General features: G+C 40.1%; 1 protein-coding gene across 1 annotated transcript in view; it reads left to right on the forward strand.

Moving 5' to 3' along the window:
• Positions 1-14,192, forward strand: part of MAMDC2 (MAM domain containing 2) — a 140,739-nt gene that overhangs the window by 111,496 nt on the left and 15,051 nt on the right. Inside the window, exons 10-11 of the mRNA XM_080911374.1 lie at positions 4,989-5,082; positions 8,334-8,486. Coding sequence (XP_080767500.1) covers positions 4,989-5,082; positions 8,334-8,486 — 247 coding nt within the window. The remainder of the gene's footprint in view (positions 1-4,988; positions 5,083-8,333; positions 8,487-14,192) is intronic.

A 14,192-nucleotide genomic window follows, 5' to 3' on the forward strand; every position in this document is an offset into this window, starting at 1 on the left:
AAGCAGATGCTATAATACATATGCAAAGAACCTGGTATGACCCATAAGGGCCCTGTGCATGCTGCCTCCATCTCTGTGAGTGCATAGGAGCTTTGCCCATGGTGTTTAGAGGGCCTTGGTTTTCTTGGTGTTCTCCATTCCCTTTGGCTCTTATACTCTTTCTGCCTCCTCTTCTGTGGGGTGCAGGGTGGAGTGAAGTTGAATAGGATGTTTCTTGAACCCTGAGGGGAGGGATTTTTCAATACTTAAAGGGAGAAAGGAAAGAATGGGCAGGGTAGTATACTTTTTCTCTATCACAAACCTGGCTAGGGTCTGGTGTGGATCTGCAGGTTGCAGTTGTGTGAATGTATATCAGAGACTGCCTTTGTCTTTCTCTAAAAATGACAGATCCTGACTTTCATATGCCCACCTTCTAGCTCCCACTTTCCAGTAGCAGGAAAATCTAAAAAGGATGCAGATTTTTGTAAACCAATGAATTGTGTGGTTTGAATGTTTACCACCCAAAGAGCAATGGAAAACATTGGCTGGGCCTGTGTTCTATCCCAGGATGCCCTCTACCTCAGAACTGAACTTGTGTGATCAAAGAGCACTGGAAAAATCTGGAAGCAGATCAATCTTTGTTGCTTGTCGAACTAAAAGTTGAATTAAATCATATGAGTATTTTCAAAGAGAAAACAAAAACAAACAGATGGGTCTTTTAGGGTCTTTTAAAAAGAAAGCATTGGTCAGCAGAAGACACATTTAAAAACACATGGTTCGTCTGTGGTTTGTGGGACATGAGAACCAAATATAGAATCTGCAAGAAGCCTGCTTCTGGGATTTAGTCACAGTTTCCTAAAGTGTTGCCATGTTTAAGAATGCTTAAATCTCACACTTTTTTTTCAGATACACCTTCATGCAGTTTGTCCTTAGATATTGATGAAAATTACATTATTTTTGCCAAGTACCTTAATTTTGAAATTTGTGTTCTTTGCTTTATACTTTTCCTGTTTTGAGATCCAAGCACTAACTTACTACCAATCATTACAGTGAGAACAATGACGTTAGACATTCCATTCAACGCTAGTGTCCACAGAATCTTAATGAAGGACTGGAGAGTTCCTCCAAGTATATCATACTGATTTTGTGAATAATTCCCCCAGCTCTGTAGTCACCATATCCAACTATACCTGTGCAAATGATTTCAAAGGACTTCAGCATCCTCAGTAGAAATGTTCAGTTTAACCTGGGATCTGAGGTTGGGGTCCATTAGCTTAACACCTCTACAGTGAAAACTGGTACTTTTTGTTTAAAAACAGCCTGATGCAGTTTGACAAAATGAATTCATGATAAAACTGTTTCTCTCTCCACCTCCCCACCTCCTAACCCCACTCCAGTGCTCTAACCAAGAATTTGTTAAGACTGATTAACTCTGACCCTTTGCCTAACACAACTGTGGTTATATTTCTACACAAACCCTTTCTACACCCTCCCCTTCAAAACCAGCCACATCCCTTGCTTGCCCAGTTTCCTCCTAAGTTCCTCTGCTTGCTATTAGCTTCTTGTTCCTAGAAAGTAGAACATTGGTTTTTGTTTTGTTTGTTTTTGAAAGCAAGAAAAAGATGAAAACATAAAAGCAATTCTATTGCCCTCTGTCTGGTACAGTTTTGGGACAGAAGTACTTGGCACGGCAAAGTCCTGAAAGTTGGAGAGCAGGCTCAGAGGATTAAATAGCTTGTCCCCAGGAGCTATAAAAATGCCTGGAAGATGTGACTGCTACCCAAACTCCCAGCTCTGCAGAGGCAGAGACTGGGGAATCCCTGGGGGTAAACTGTGTAATAAGAATAACAAGGATCATCGAGCTCTAGGTTTGGCAAGAGACCGTTACCCAACAATAACTTCCAGCCTTCGTGTACACACATGTACATACATATAGAGACAGGCAGGCATGCATATCATACATGCATACACATGTAACAAAAGGAATCTAAAAATAAGCAGACCTGTAAATTCAGGGTATGATTATTGGTTTCAATTTTCATCACTTGCCTTGCCTTGTTTCTTTATCTTTCATTCTCAGGGTTTCTCGATAGCCTTGGCTGTCCTGGAACTCACTCTGTAGACCAGGCTGGCCTCAAACTCAGAGATCCACCTGTTTCTGCCTCCGGAATTCTGGGATTAAAGGTGTGCTGGTACCAGTGACTGAATACATTTTGATTGTCTGGATTTGGGGGCAATGCCAGCATCTAGTGAGCACAAAACTGTAAGAATGCAGCCATCCGGCTTTAAAATATCAATAGCACTGAGACTGAAACACCCTTTTGTGAATAGAAGAACCCATGTGGTTTTTTTTCCCTTAATACAATGTACACTAAGTTGTACTATTTGCAAGACTATTTATGTGGTTCTCCATTTACTATGTATTTATTTTCAAAGCTAGTCTTCAATGGTGAATATTTTTCATCAAAACAAAAATTCTCAAGCATTACTGGTACCCAAGAGCTGAACCTTTCAGTCCCTTCAACACACTCATTTAATGAATATAACTAGTCCTAACTTCTGGGCTATCCTGTACAACCCAGAACATCTGTCTCAGAGATACCATGCAACTTCGTGTCTAAGGAGCTCCGGTCTGCCTCATCTTTCTCCGCCTTCAGTCGGTGTCTCTTCTTGCAATGAGATGTATATATGTTGATTCAATTCGGTTAGGCACTTGGCTATGTGTGTCTACAGCATTAACTACTTTGACATGTTGCTTATGAGACTGAATAACTGTAATTTGAAGACTTTGTGCCTATGGGCTGTCATAATCATTACTCTGGTCTAGAGTAAATATTAACTCATTAGTCTACTCTTGTCTCTATCTCGTGCTGGGAATAATTGAACCCAGACACCTTCACATGCTTGGCAAGCCCTCTGCCATTAGCCTACACCACAAACCCAATCTTCCACATTTTAAATATAGACACCCTGATTCCTTTCTTTCTCAACCATAACTAATGACAAAGTATGAAGCATAGAAGGAAACTGTGAGTTAGCCATAATTTTATGATCCTAACATAGTAATTATATAGCTGGTAAATTTTCTAGGTTTTTTTGTATTATTTTAGATGAATTGGGAGGGTTTTCTTTTCTTCTTTTAATCAACTTTTAAACTTAGCATTGTATATCTGTATCCATAGTGCTGAGTAATTTTCACGATACTCAGATTTAATGCTCACCTATTTCCAGACTGTTATATTCTAGTTTATTTCTTTCCCTTTGATAATGTAGCCTATCTCTTCTGTTGAATGCCTGTTTGTTTCTTGGTTTAATGTCATTATAAGATAGTGCTATAGTAAACATATGAAAGCATGCTAATATTTCTCAACTTTAGAATACATTGCCATGACAGAAATGTTTGAGTTTTCTACAGGGAGAGATTTAGAGGATGGATCCTCTTACTACTTCATATTCATTGTGCAAAAGTATTCCTCCAGTGTGCTTGTGAAGAGCGAACATTAAAGCTGACAAGAAGAAAGAGAGCCAGTTTTTTTTTTCCTCTCTGTAGCACAATTAATTTGATAAATCACAAGATCAATGCATTCCTTCTCATATAACAATAAAAATGCTAATAGAATATGATATTGGTCGGGACTGATGACAGAGATCTTTGCTTTCCAGATGCAGAATAAGTTCCAAGGCATAAACCTAGAAAGCAAAATATTTTACATATTACTTATAAAACCACTACAATCTCTAAAGATGAAAGATTAACAGAAGCTTGTAAAAGAACCATAAAAGCTAGCCTATTTTTTTTTGTCCTGTGTAGTTCCACAGAGATAAACATTTATATCTCTTAGCTATTCCATTTATAAGAGGATAAAAACACAAAGCCAAAAAACATTCACTCATCGGGCAATCAGCTCTTCCTCCAGGGAGACTGGCTTGGGGCATTTTATAGTTTGCATAGTGAAGAATGGCCTCGTGAGCTAAGATTTCTCTCTTAAAATAGATTCTGTGTCCTAATAAATCTGATCACCATGAGCAAAAGGACACAGAAATAAAATTAAGACACAACGTTTAGAATAGTAAAACCTAGACAGTCAAGTTTTCTCATTAATCCTAAGTAGAATTTTCAACTTCTGGTATGTCATCCTTTGTCTTCTTCACATGAATGAAGATTTATAGTTGTGGGGAGATCATAGTATGTGCCATGCTAGCCCACACTAATTAAACATTAGGGAACATGCAGATCTGTTGATTACAGTGAAAATCCAGCACAAATACTTCAAGAATCACTTTTGGGGCATCATGCATCTGAAACATAGCATTTACACCAGCCTGATTATAAGAAATCAAAATCCCTCCACCCCCTCCCCACTCTACCCCCACACTAAATGTAATAACATATTATATGGATTTGTCTTTTCTTCACACACAACAATAAAACGACTGGGGCTGATAAAATAACCATGTGAATACTTTCATTCATGACAACAACCGGGGACACTCATGGGTCTTTGTCTTGGAAACAGAACAGGAGTCTCTGGTTGGGTGTCCAATGGAACTTTGTTCATAATATAAATGAAGCACATCACTTGACAGGCCTTTAAAAACAACCAATAATATTTGTACTAGAGATGTTTGAAAGATGCTTGGAAAACAGCAGCCACTTTGGAATTATCAAGGGAAGATACTTGGTGCCTAACAGGCTTTTTCCCTGTCACCCAGCTAATTATCGCCTGTTTTCCTCAGACTAAGCTGCCAATCTTTAAGGAGCACTTCCAGTTCGTATATTCATACACATGGGATATTATTATCAAGTGCACTCTGCTTTAAAGTATGAGGCTCCAGGGTTGGATCCCAACAGGAACCACTCTTTGTGCCACTGTACCCTGTCCCTCACATGGGCAAGGAGAGGTGTTTCTAATGGCTTGTGCAGCTCTGTTTTGCTGAGTAAATCTCGGGTTGGAAAGGTTTTTGTTTTCAGCTAACGCAATTCATAGCTTAGTCTTTTTGAATTACAGGTGGTTTTTATGAGCTTATGCAAAAGCTTTTGGGACTGTGGACTGGTAGCCCTGGATGACATTACCATACAATTAGGAAACTGCAGATCTCCAGGTAAGAGGACTATTGTTCACTTCGGTTGTGAGTCTCTCTGCGCTATGACAGAAACTTCCAACTCCTCTAAGAACCTCATGCATTTGACCTGTGACAGTCTAGCCTTTACCTTTCTTGACAGATATGCCTCTCCACAGATTTGTAGTAGAGTCTATAATTGGAAATAAAGATTCCAGTGTTCTGTATGGCTTCACATGTGTGACTTTTCCTCATTGTAAGGAACATTAGTGATACCTTCCTGAATGCTGGGGACCATATTCATGAACTGCCCCAAATATTATTTTAAAAACAAGTACCCTGGGGCTGGAGAGATGGCTCAGTGGTTAAGAGCACTGACTGTTCTTCCAAAAGTCCTGAGTTCAGTTCCCAGCAACCACATGGTGGCTCACAACCATCTATAATGGGATTCGATGCCCTATTCTGGTGGATCCAAAGACACTTAGTGTGTACTCATATAAAATAAATAAACAAAAAACAAAAAACAAAAAAAAACCAGTACCCTTCAGCTTAACTAACATTATAATTTTCATTGTACTCTTAGAAAATGCACATTTTCAAGTAATATTGATGGCATTGTTATTTCACAAATGCATGTGAGATATATTGAGATGTATACTATTAAATTTTTAATAAAGGTGATATATTCTAAATTAATTAAGGGACAGTAAAACAAAGCCTGCAACAGTGGCAGGGCTCACAGCATTATGCTGCTGCTTACGTCAGCCTAACAATTGGTTCTTGTTTTATTGTTTTACGTCCTAGAGAGTTCTATACAACATTGTTTTCATCATATGTATCGCCCCAACTCTACCCAGAACTACTCTCTTTTCCTATTCACTCAGCCTTGTGAGGTTTTCCATAATCCACTCAAGACCAGTTTGTGCCACCCAAAATACTCTTGGATGTGTGTCTTTCCACTGAAATATGGTCAACTTATGAGAAACTCTTAGATAATCTGATCCTTTCTTTTCAGTTAGCTGTATTAGCTGTCAGTTGTGAGAGGTAGGAATGTGTGCCCGCTGCCCCCACTCCATGCTAAGATTCAGTCTGTGAGTTCATATGTGCAGCTGCTCTGCTGTGTCCAGATGTGCCCTTGCTGTCATCTACAGCTTCTGTCTATGACTCTTCCGCAGTGATCCCTGAGCTTCGAAACTTCACCTCAGGTCTCTATACCTTAGAAATGATTTTCTGAAAGAATCAGGCTCAAAGATGGAACTTATTAAGAAAAGGTGTTAACATATAGTTAAGTTCTGGTGTCAACACAAGGTACTTAGAAAATGGAGAGTGGAGAGTAAACACCCAAAACACGGCTGTGGAGCCTCAAGAGAGAGTCTAAAAGGTCATAGATGGATACTTTTGGTAGCTTTTGGAGTTACATTGTTCAAAGCTTTTCTAAGACTTTCTTTCTTTCTTTCTTTCTTTTTTTTTTTTTTTTTTTTTTTTTTTTTTTTTTTTTTTTTTTTGGTAAAAGAGATCATAGACCCATTTCTGAAATGCACTGATAAACGTAAAGGCTGCTAAAAAGACAAAAACCATAGGTCACAGGACTGAGGGATTCCTTGCTATATTAGTCACAGGGAGGTGAGACATATTCTATCTGCAGACTAAGTTCATAATCTCGTTTGTGAGGTTTTCGAACATAACATATTTGCATCTGGTGATAGAGTAAGGTTAAATATTAAAGTCATATTTGTTTTTATGTATATGACTACACTATCTTCAGACACACTGGAAGAATGCATCAGATTCCATTATAGATGGTTGTGAGTCACCATGTCATTGCTGGGAATTAAACTCAGGACCTCTGGAAGAAGCGTCAGTGCTTTTAACCACTGAGCCATCTCTCCAACCCAACACTAAAGTCGTATACAAGTCATAGCAAGGCTCACTGTATTATTATTTTAAGTAGTTCTAGACTTGTCAAAGTCCTCCACTCTAGTCTGGCTTGAGATTTCAACCAGACTCCAGAATGAGCTCCTCCAAGCCATTTCTTCCTAGTTTCCCTTTTATCTTTCTCTTACTTCAAACTAAGGGATAATTGTGAGATAGGAGCATGCTAGGCATGGTGGACAAGTGAATGGTGCATACCTCAGAGACCCTCCACAGGCATCTCCTTTATAAGCAGCCAAAGTGTAGTGCCTGTCTAATACTGGAAAATGGTTGAAGAAGAGTATTTGGATTGGTAGCCTAGCTCGGTGGCTTACATAGCTTATATGGACTTTGTATTTTCTCTCCCACAGAACTAAAAGCAAATTAAGGAAGACACCTTGTTTTGTGAGCCTTTGGGAGGACAGTGACAATAAGAATATCTGCACTCAAGGCTTAGAAAAGGGAACAGGGCCTCAGTAATTAGCACTGTATACAAAATTTAATACAAGAGAAACAAAAAATAGACACTCATCAAAATGTGAAGAATATGGATGTAGGGAGGCATAGCAAAGTGGAGACAAAGAGCAAAGTCACCCCGGAGTTGAGACTCATTACTCTAGTGGTAATGACTTCTGCTGTCAGTAAGGATACCGTTCAAAGACAAGTATTGGCCGGGGTGTACTGCTTGCCTGGGGTGTGCAGAGCCCTGGCTTAATCCTCACTATAAAGTACAATTACATCTGGAAATGGAAAAATGAGACTTTTAGTAACAAAATAACAGTTTTTTTTGCATTTTTTACTACAAATAATTGTATTATTATGTGTCCTAAACTCTTCACACATACCATTTTATTTAATTCTTGTAATCCTATGAAGTGGATGCCATTAATATCCCCACATAAAAATACAAACAATGATATCATTTGGGCTGCATAGTTCTGCCAACAGCAGAGGAGGTACGAAGCTGATTTGAGCATATCCTTCACTCTCCCTGGGTTTTTGAAGAAAGCTCTTACATTGTATAACCTTTTCATTTATTTTTTTTATTTTTATTTTCAAAGAGGCAGTGTATCCACAGTTTTCAGGGCTCTCTAATTCTACTCAAACAAATCCCCGAGTTGGGGGTGTGTTGTGCTCAAAGTAACCCAGTATTTCATATCTAGACTTTTAATTCTGTGCAGCCACGATAGGACTGCGATGAAGCATAGATTTGCTAGACTGGACTGAAAGCTGGGTAGGCCACCTGTGGGGGTCTGCCTCTCAATAGGCTTAACATATGGCCAGACACCTCTCAGACATGCAAAGTGGGCTGCTAGGAGCCTAGAGAAAATTCATATTCATTGACTCTCTCAGTAATTGCAACACCTGCTGTTTCCTTACAGAGAGACTTCCACCTCCACCTGGAGAGTGCACTTTTGATCAAGATGAATGTGCGTTTACACAGGAGAGAAGGAACAGGAGCGGCTGGCACAGGGGGAGGGGAGAAACACCCACCTCCTACACAGGACCCAAGGGAGATCACACTACTGGGGTAGGTGAGTTGTGCCACATGGTGCTGTTTCCTAAGAGCATAACTTACATACTAGTGGGCATTTACCGCCTTTTGAATGTGCAGGTTCGTGTCTTGTGTCTAGAATGCCGTACATGATATTCTACACAACAAGATTTTTAATAGGTTCATAGGAAAATCATCTTTTATAACACTGCTTGATGTGTATTACAATGGTAATCTAGAACTAGGTTTAGAGGGAAAATGGTCGAGGCAAAGAAGAAAAACCAAAATAGAAGCTGACTGAGGCTTAGTAGAGAAGTGTGCAGGCAGATGGGGAGCCTCAGATAAGTACAGCTTTGTACTTTTCGTAGATGAAGCAGACAGAAAATTCATCTGGGAATCATCAGTCACTGTTCTTGGGATGAATCAGGGAAAGCAGATAGCTGGAGGTAGAGGTGGCCCAATCTCTCTCTCTCTCTCTCTCTCTCTCTCTCACACACACACACACACACACACACACACACACACACAGTGTATTGTTCAGGCTGGCCTGAAAGTCAAGATCTTCCTGCCTCAGCCTCCTGAGAGCTCAAGGATTTCTATATGTGCCACCTTGCCTGGCTAAGGAGTATGCGTTCAACACAGAATGTGTATGTTACAATAAGACAAGCTCAAGGCTTGTTTTCCTGTTACCACTACTGTACATCAGCAAGTGAAGACAGTCTGTGGTAAAGTGCACTCCTGTTTGGTCTAACAGTTAGATGGAAGCACAGCCTTTAGTTCAAGAAAGGAAATTTGTCCCTGAACTAAACTCACAAAGATCAATTGATACTAGGATGCATAAGATGCAGGGTCCATATAGAGAAGCCAGTAGAATATGGTGGGTTAAACTGTGCTGTACCTTATGACCAACCTCAAGATAAACCTATGACCAAGTACAGCGTATATAACCTTTCTACTGAATTATCATCGTAAGCACAACCACAAATACTTTTATTTTTTTTTTTATATGCTTCACCGTACATACATTTCTCCTCATTCCTGGGTAAATCCCTTAACTCCCAGTTTTGCTGAGTTATTAGAACAGTCATAATTCAGGCATGTTAAAGAGTCTAGTCCAAGTCAAAACCTCCATTTGTCTTTTCATCAAAAAGCCTCCAATGTCCTCAACTGAGTCTTGCCTCCTTGTTTAAGGAGGATAAAGGGGAGGGCTGTTTTGTTTTACATTTTTATTTCAACACTTTGCTGGTCTTCCCTGTTTGTCATTTTCTAGTTCAGAGTAGGTAGAGGAAGAACTAAAAGAGAGGAGCTTTAAAATATTTGCTGCTATTTTAAATTCTCTCTTGGCTATTAACTGTCCCCTCACTGTGACAGATGTCCAATGCTGGCCAATTGGAACTTCTGTAGTGTCTACTCTACATAAGCCCTTCAGAACCAGTCCTTTGCACTTGCTGCCTCCCTGACAAGGTACACACCTCCGTACAACCACCAGGTTTTTCTGAAAGTTTCTATTTTTTTTTTTTAAGAACGTTTGATTTCATCTACCTTCCCAGATTGTCCACTGGCCTCAGAAACTAATGTGTTCTTGCCTAAAATGTGTCACCTGGTTCTACCACTGCCTTTTCCCGCATGCTGCTTTGGGATGGGAGATGCAGGAAAAGTATGCCCTCAGGGCACAATGCTATTGAAAAGAGTCAACACTGGCCAGTGGTAAAGCAGATGTCCACTTTAGGTATTGACTAGTGTGCTGATACCACAAAGAGTGGTCCATGACCAAGTTATCAGCATTGTTGCTTTCCTCTGGCCTCTGGCTTGCAAATGGCTATCTTTGTGCAGTGTCCACCCATGACCCTCCCTCTGTGCCAACACATCCCTGACATCTCTTCTCTTACAACACTTGTACTGAATCAAGATCCACCCTAACACTCCTCTTTTAAGTCAGTTTCATCTTGAAAACCTCAGCCTCTAAATATAGCCACACTCTGAGGTATTGAGGTTAGGGCTTCATTATATGTATTTTGGAGAGATGCAACTTAACTGATAGCAGACTCCCTCCCAGGAGTCAGTGTCATGGGAGGGATATCAAAAGAGAAGGAAAAATTCTTTCATGTTATATGGGTGACAGCCCATGCCTGCTCCTGCTCCTGGCAGCTTTGTGCTATACTCTAGGCTTGTCTGACTCATAGAGCACACCCTACTTCCTCCACACACATTGGAAACTCTATGAAAATCTATCAAAAAACATGCACAATGTGTATTAAATAACTCTTAACGCTAGTCCTTTACTGACATCATTACCAGCTATGGGGTGGCCTTGTTTGAAGATGGTGTGGTTTTGTTTCCTTTGTCTCTTTGAAAACTTTTGTTTCAGCTGGCTAGGATGAAACGCCACAGCAACATAACGAATACAAATGTCTCTTATTGAGCTCCGTATTTATTCTGAATGAATACTAGACACATGAAATGAAGTTCTCTGGTGCACAGTGTAGAGAATGTTGATTTTTAAAAACAGAAATTATTTCACCTGCTTCAGTATTAAGTTCCAAAAGATTCTCAAGATGTCTTTCAGATTTTTAAGTAGTAAACCATTTTGGGATCTAGTTTTTTTATTCCTGTGCACAGCAATGCAAGCGAGAAAACAAATTCTACTATACTGTGCCCAGGGTACCTATAGATATATAGTGTTGGGTTGGGGCTATCAATTACCTTGATGAGACTTTCACTGTAAATCTAGGGATTGTTTGATGAGCACTTACCATGGTCAAGGCTCTGTGCCTGAACTCGTTACACCCTCCCTACAATCTGTACTGTAAGTTGAAAGTCCCAATTTTCAGACAGGGAACTAAAAGCTTGGAGGAGTTACGTAAACTTTGGAGCTCCACAGTAGTAACTGGCAAAGTGGGGACTGGACCTCAGGTTTACTTTGTTCCAGTGACCCATATTCTTTGCATATTGCCTCACTGGCATTACTGACACATCACACATGGCTCACGATGAATGTGCCCTACAGAAATAGTCTTTCATCAACAGAAATGAACTATTTCTAGTGTCAGTATTCTGATACTACGAGTGTAACTCCAGGAGCACGCCCCATTCTCCTAACCACATGGAAAAGTAGCTTCCTTGTCTTTCAGCCTTTAATAATATAAGCTAAATAAGGGCAACATATCAGCTCTGAGATCTGTGAGGGATGATGTGACCCTTTCAAAAATGAAAACATCAACAGACCCCTCTAAAACAACTGACTGGGTCTCTATATACATTTATTCAATTGAAAAGAGAAATGAGTGTTGTGTGGGTGTGTGCCTGCATATGCCACAGTGTGAGTGTGGGGGTCCGAGGATGACTTTCTGGAGTCTGATCTCTGTCTACCATGTGGATTCCTAAGATTGAACTTAAGTCATAAGCATGGGGCAAGCACCTTTACCCTCTCAACCATCTTACCCGCCCCACAAATAACCAACTATTCCTGCTAGCAGCATCAGAAATGATGTGTATATAAGAATCAAATATCTTAGAATTTGAAGTTACCACTAACATCATGCAATCCCATTCCATATCTACCAAGTGCTCAATACCCATAAAAAAAAAAAAAAAAGTCCAAACAACTCAGAGCTACAAGTAAGGCAATAAAAATCAAGTTGTAGAGATGGTGGGACGGTGCAGAGCTGCAGCTCTCCCTGGCAGTGTCTTGCAGGATAAGCCAGAGCAGATCAGAAATGGCAAGGAATACGGGTAGATGTCAGGATGAAGAGACACCAGTGTGAGACAAGCAACCCTTTAAGCAGTGAAACAGCTTTCGGGGCGCTTTAAGTTACAATAGTGGCCATAGGATACGGTCAGCCTGAAGTCACATGAAAGTGGACACCGAGTGTGAACTTATATGGAGGTAGTGTACTTGAAGCTATGAGTCCCTTCAGCAGGGATGGGGGGAGGGGGAGGACAAAGCCATACAACAAGGAAGTATTCTTGACTTGGCCACTACCATGTCTGATTGCTTGAGTTAATGGAGACACCTAATAAATGTGTTGAATTATGTCTCCCAGATATCAAATAGAGAGTAAAAGGGGAAATCCTTTTCCATGCACTCCCACCCTCACTGGCTTAGCTGTGTGTGCCATTTCATAGTGACTCCCCACTCCTACCATCCCCATAGGCACAGAGAAATTCTGCAGGGGCTTAAGCTAGGAGTGACTGAAGACTCTTCTATACTGAAAGCCAAAGGCCATCAGTACCTGCCTTGGGTCCAAGATAAGGCATCTGCCAAGGTGCTTCTGAATCACTTCTATATTTTCACTTTCCTTGCTTAAAGCCTCAGTGTAGTTGGCAGAACTCAAACAAGGCAGGCAAAAAGAAAGGCAGGGGCAAGGGGCATACAAACCTGTGTTCCAGACAGCTGCATTAGATGGTCAGTCAATACATGTCCAATAAATGAAAAGGAAAGCTCAGGAAAGCCACACTATAAATACGTCAAGCTGCTGGATGTCTGTCAGAATCAATACATCATCTCAGGTTAAATAAAGACAAGCCTTGTGAATGGAGCTCTTCGATTTAGAGCCAAATGGATCCCTTAATGCCGATTTCCCAGGAATAGAGTGTGTGGGAGGTAGCCCACCTACTCTGACTTAGTGTCTGAGCCCATCCTGCTCCCACACGTGCCTTAGTAGAAAAGGTACAGATGAAGCTTATGTCCCAGAGAATAGTGTAGCTGGGCTTGGCCATATGGTAATTATAGTTTTAGCTTTTATTAATTTATTTGCAGCATATATGTTCTATGTCTTATATTCTGTATTTTCTTCTATTAATTTGTTTGAGGATCAAATCACAGGCATAATATCATGAATAAAATATATACAGTTTAAATTGTTTAATTTATTATTATTAATTATTATTGTGTGTGTGTATGAACACAAGCATGTATGTGTGCCATGGAAACATGTGGAGGTATTCATTTTGCTTAGGAATGTTTTGGATATCTAGGTTGTTTTGTGCTTCCATGTGAATTTTGAGATTTTTTTTCTATTTCTGTGAATAATGTCCTTAGAATTTTAATGTTAATTGCAATGAATTATCGGCTGCCTTTTTTTAAAAGAATAAATTTATTTTTATGTGTATGGCTATTTTTACTGCATGTATGTCTGAGCACTATTTACATGCAATGTCCACAAAGACCATAAGCGGGCACAGGATCCTCTGGGATGAGTTTTTAATCTGCCACTTTACCCATAAGCCTTACCTTCTGATCACAGCACTTAGAATCTTTATATCTCTGGCATTTTATAACTATAAGATTTGTTGGTGATTTCTGCCTCTTCTGCCGAAGGTCTTGTTATATCTGATATGATATTACATATTGTCCTGTTGTTTGGCAAAGGGTAATGGGAGGATATTAAAATGTATACAGACTGTTGTAAACTGCCCAGCAGTGGATGTTACAGTCTGTGTCTTTCCCTGTATAGCTCCCCATCCTGAGTAATAAATACTGCAGATGTTACGTTAAGAAAACTATCCTACTTGTTAAAGCACAGTAAGGCAGACTTCGCTCAGGATAACTATGGTGGGCATAGGAAACAGTGCAGAGTGATTTTTCACTGGAGGGGGAGACTGAACACAACATGTCCAAGGAGATGAAGAAACAAGAAGCTGCATCAGTTCAGGGCATGGAAAAGGAGCAAGAAGGAATGTCAGGGGTAGGAAGGGCTCTGGATGAACTGACCCACCAGAATCCTTGATGAGAGCAGCACACGGT

Source organism: Micromys minutus (genome assembly GCF_963924665.1).
Source record: "Micromys minutus genome assembly, chromosome: 2".
NCBI classification, from domain to species: domain Eukaryota; kingdom Metazoa; phylum Chordata; class Mammalia; order Rodentia; family Muridae; genus Micromys; species Micromys minutus.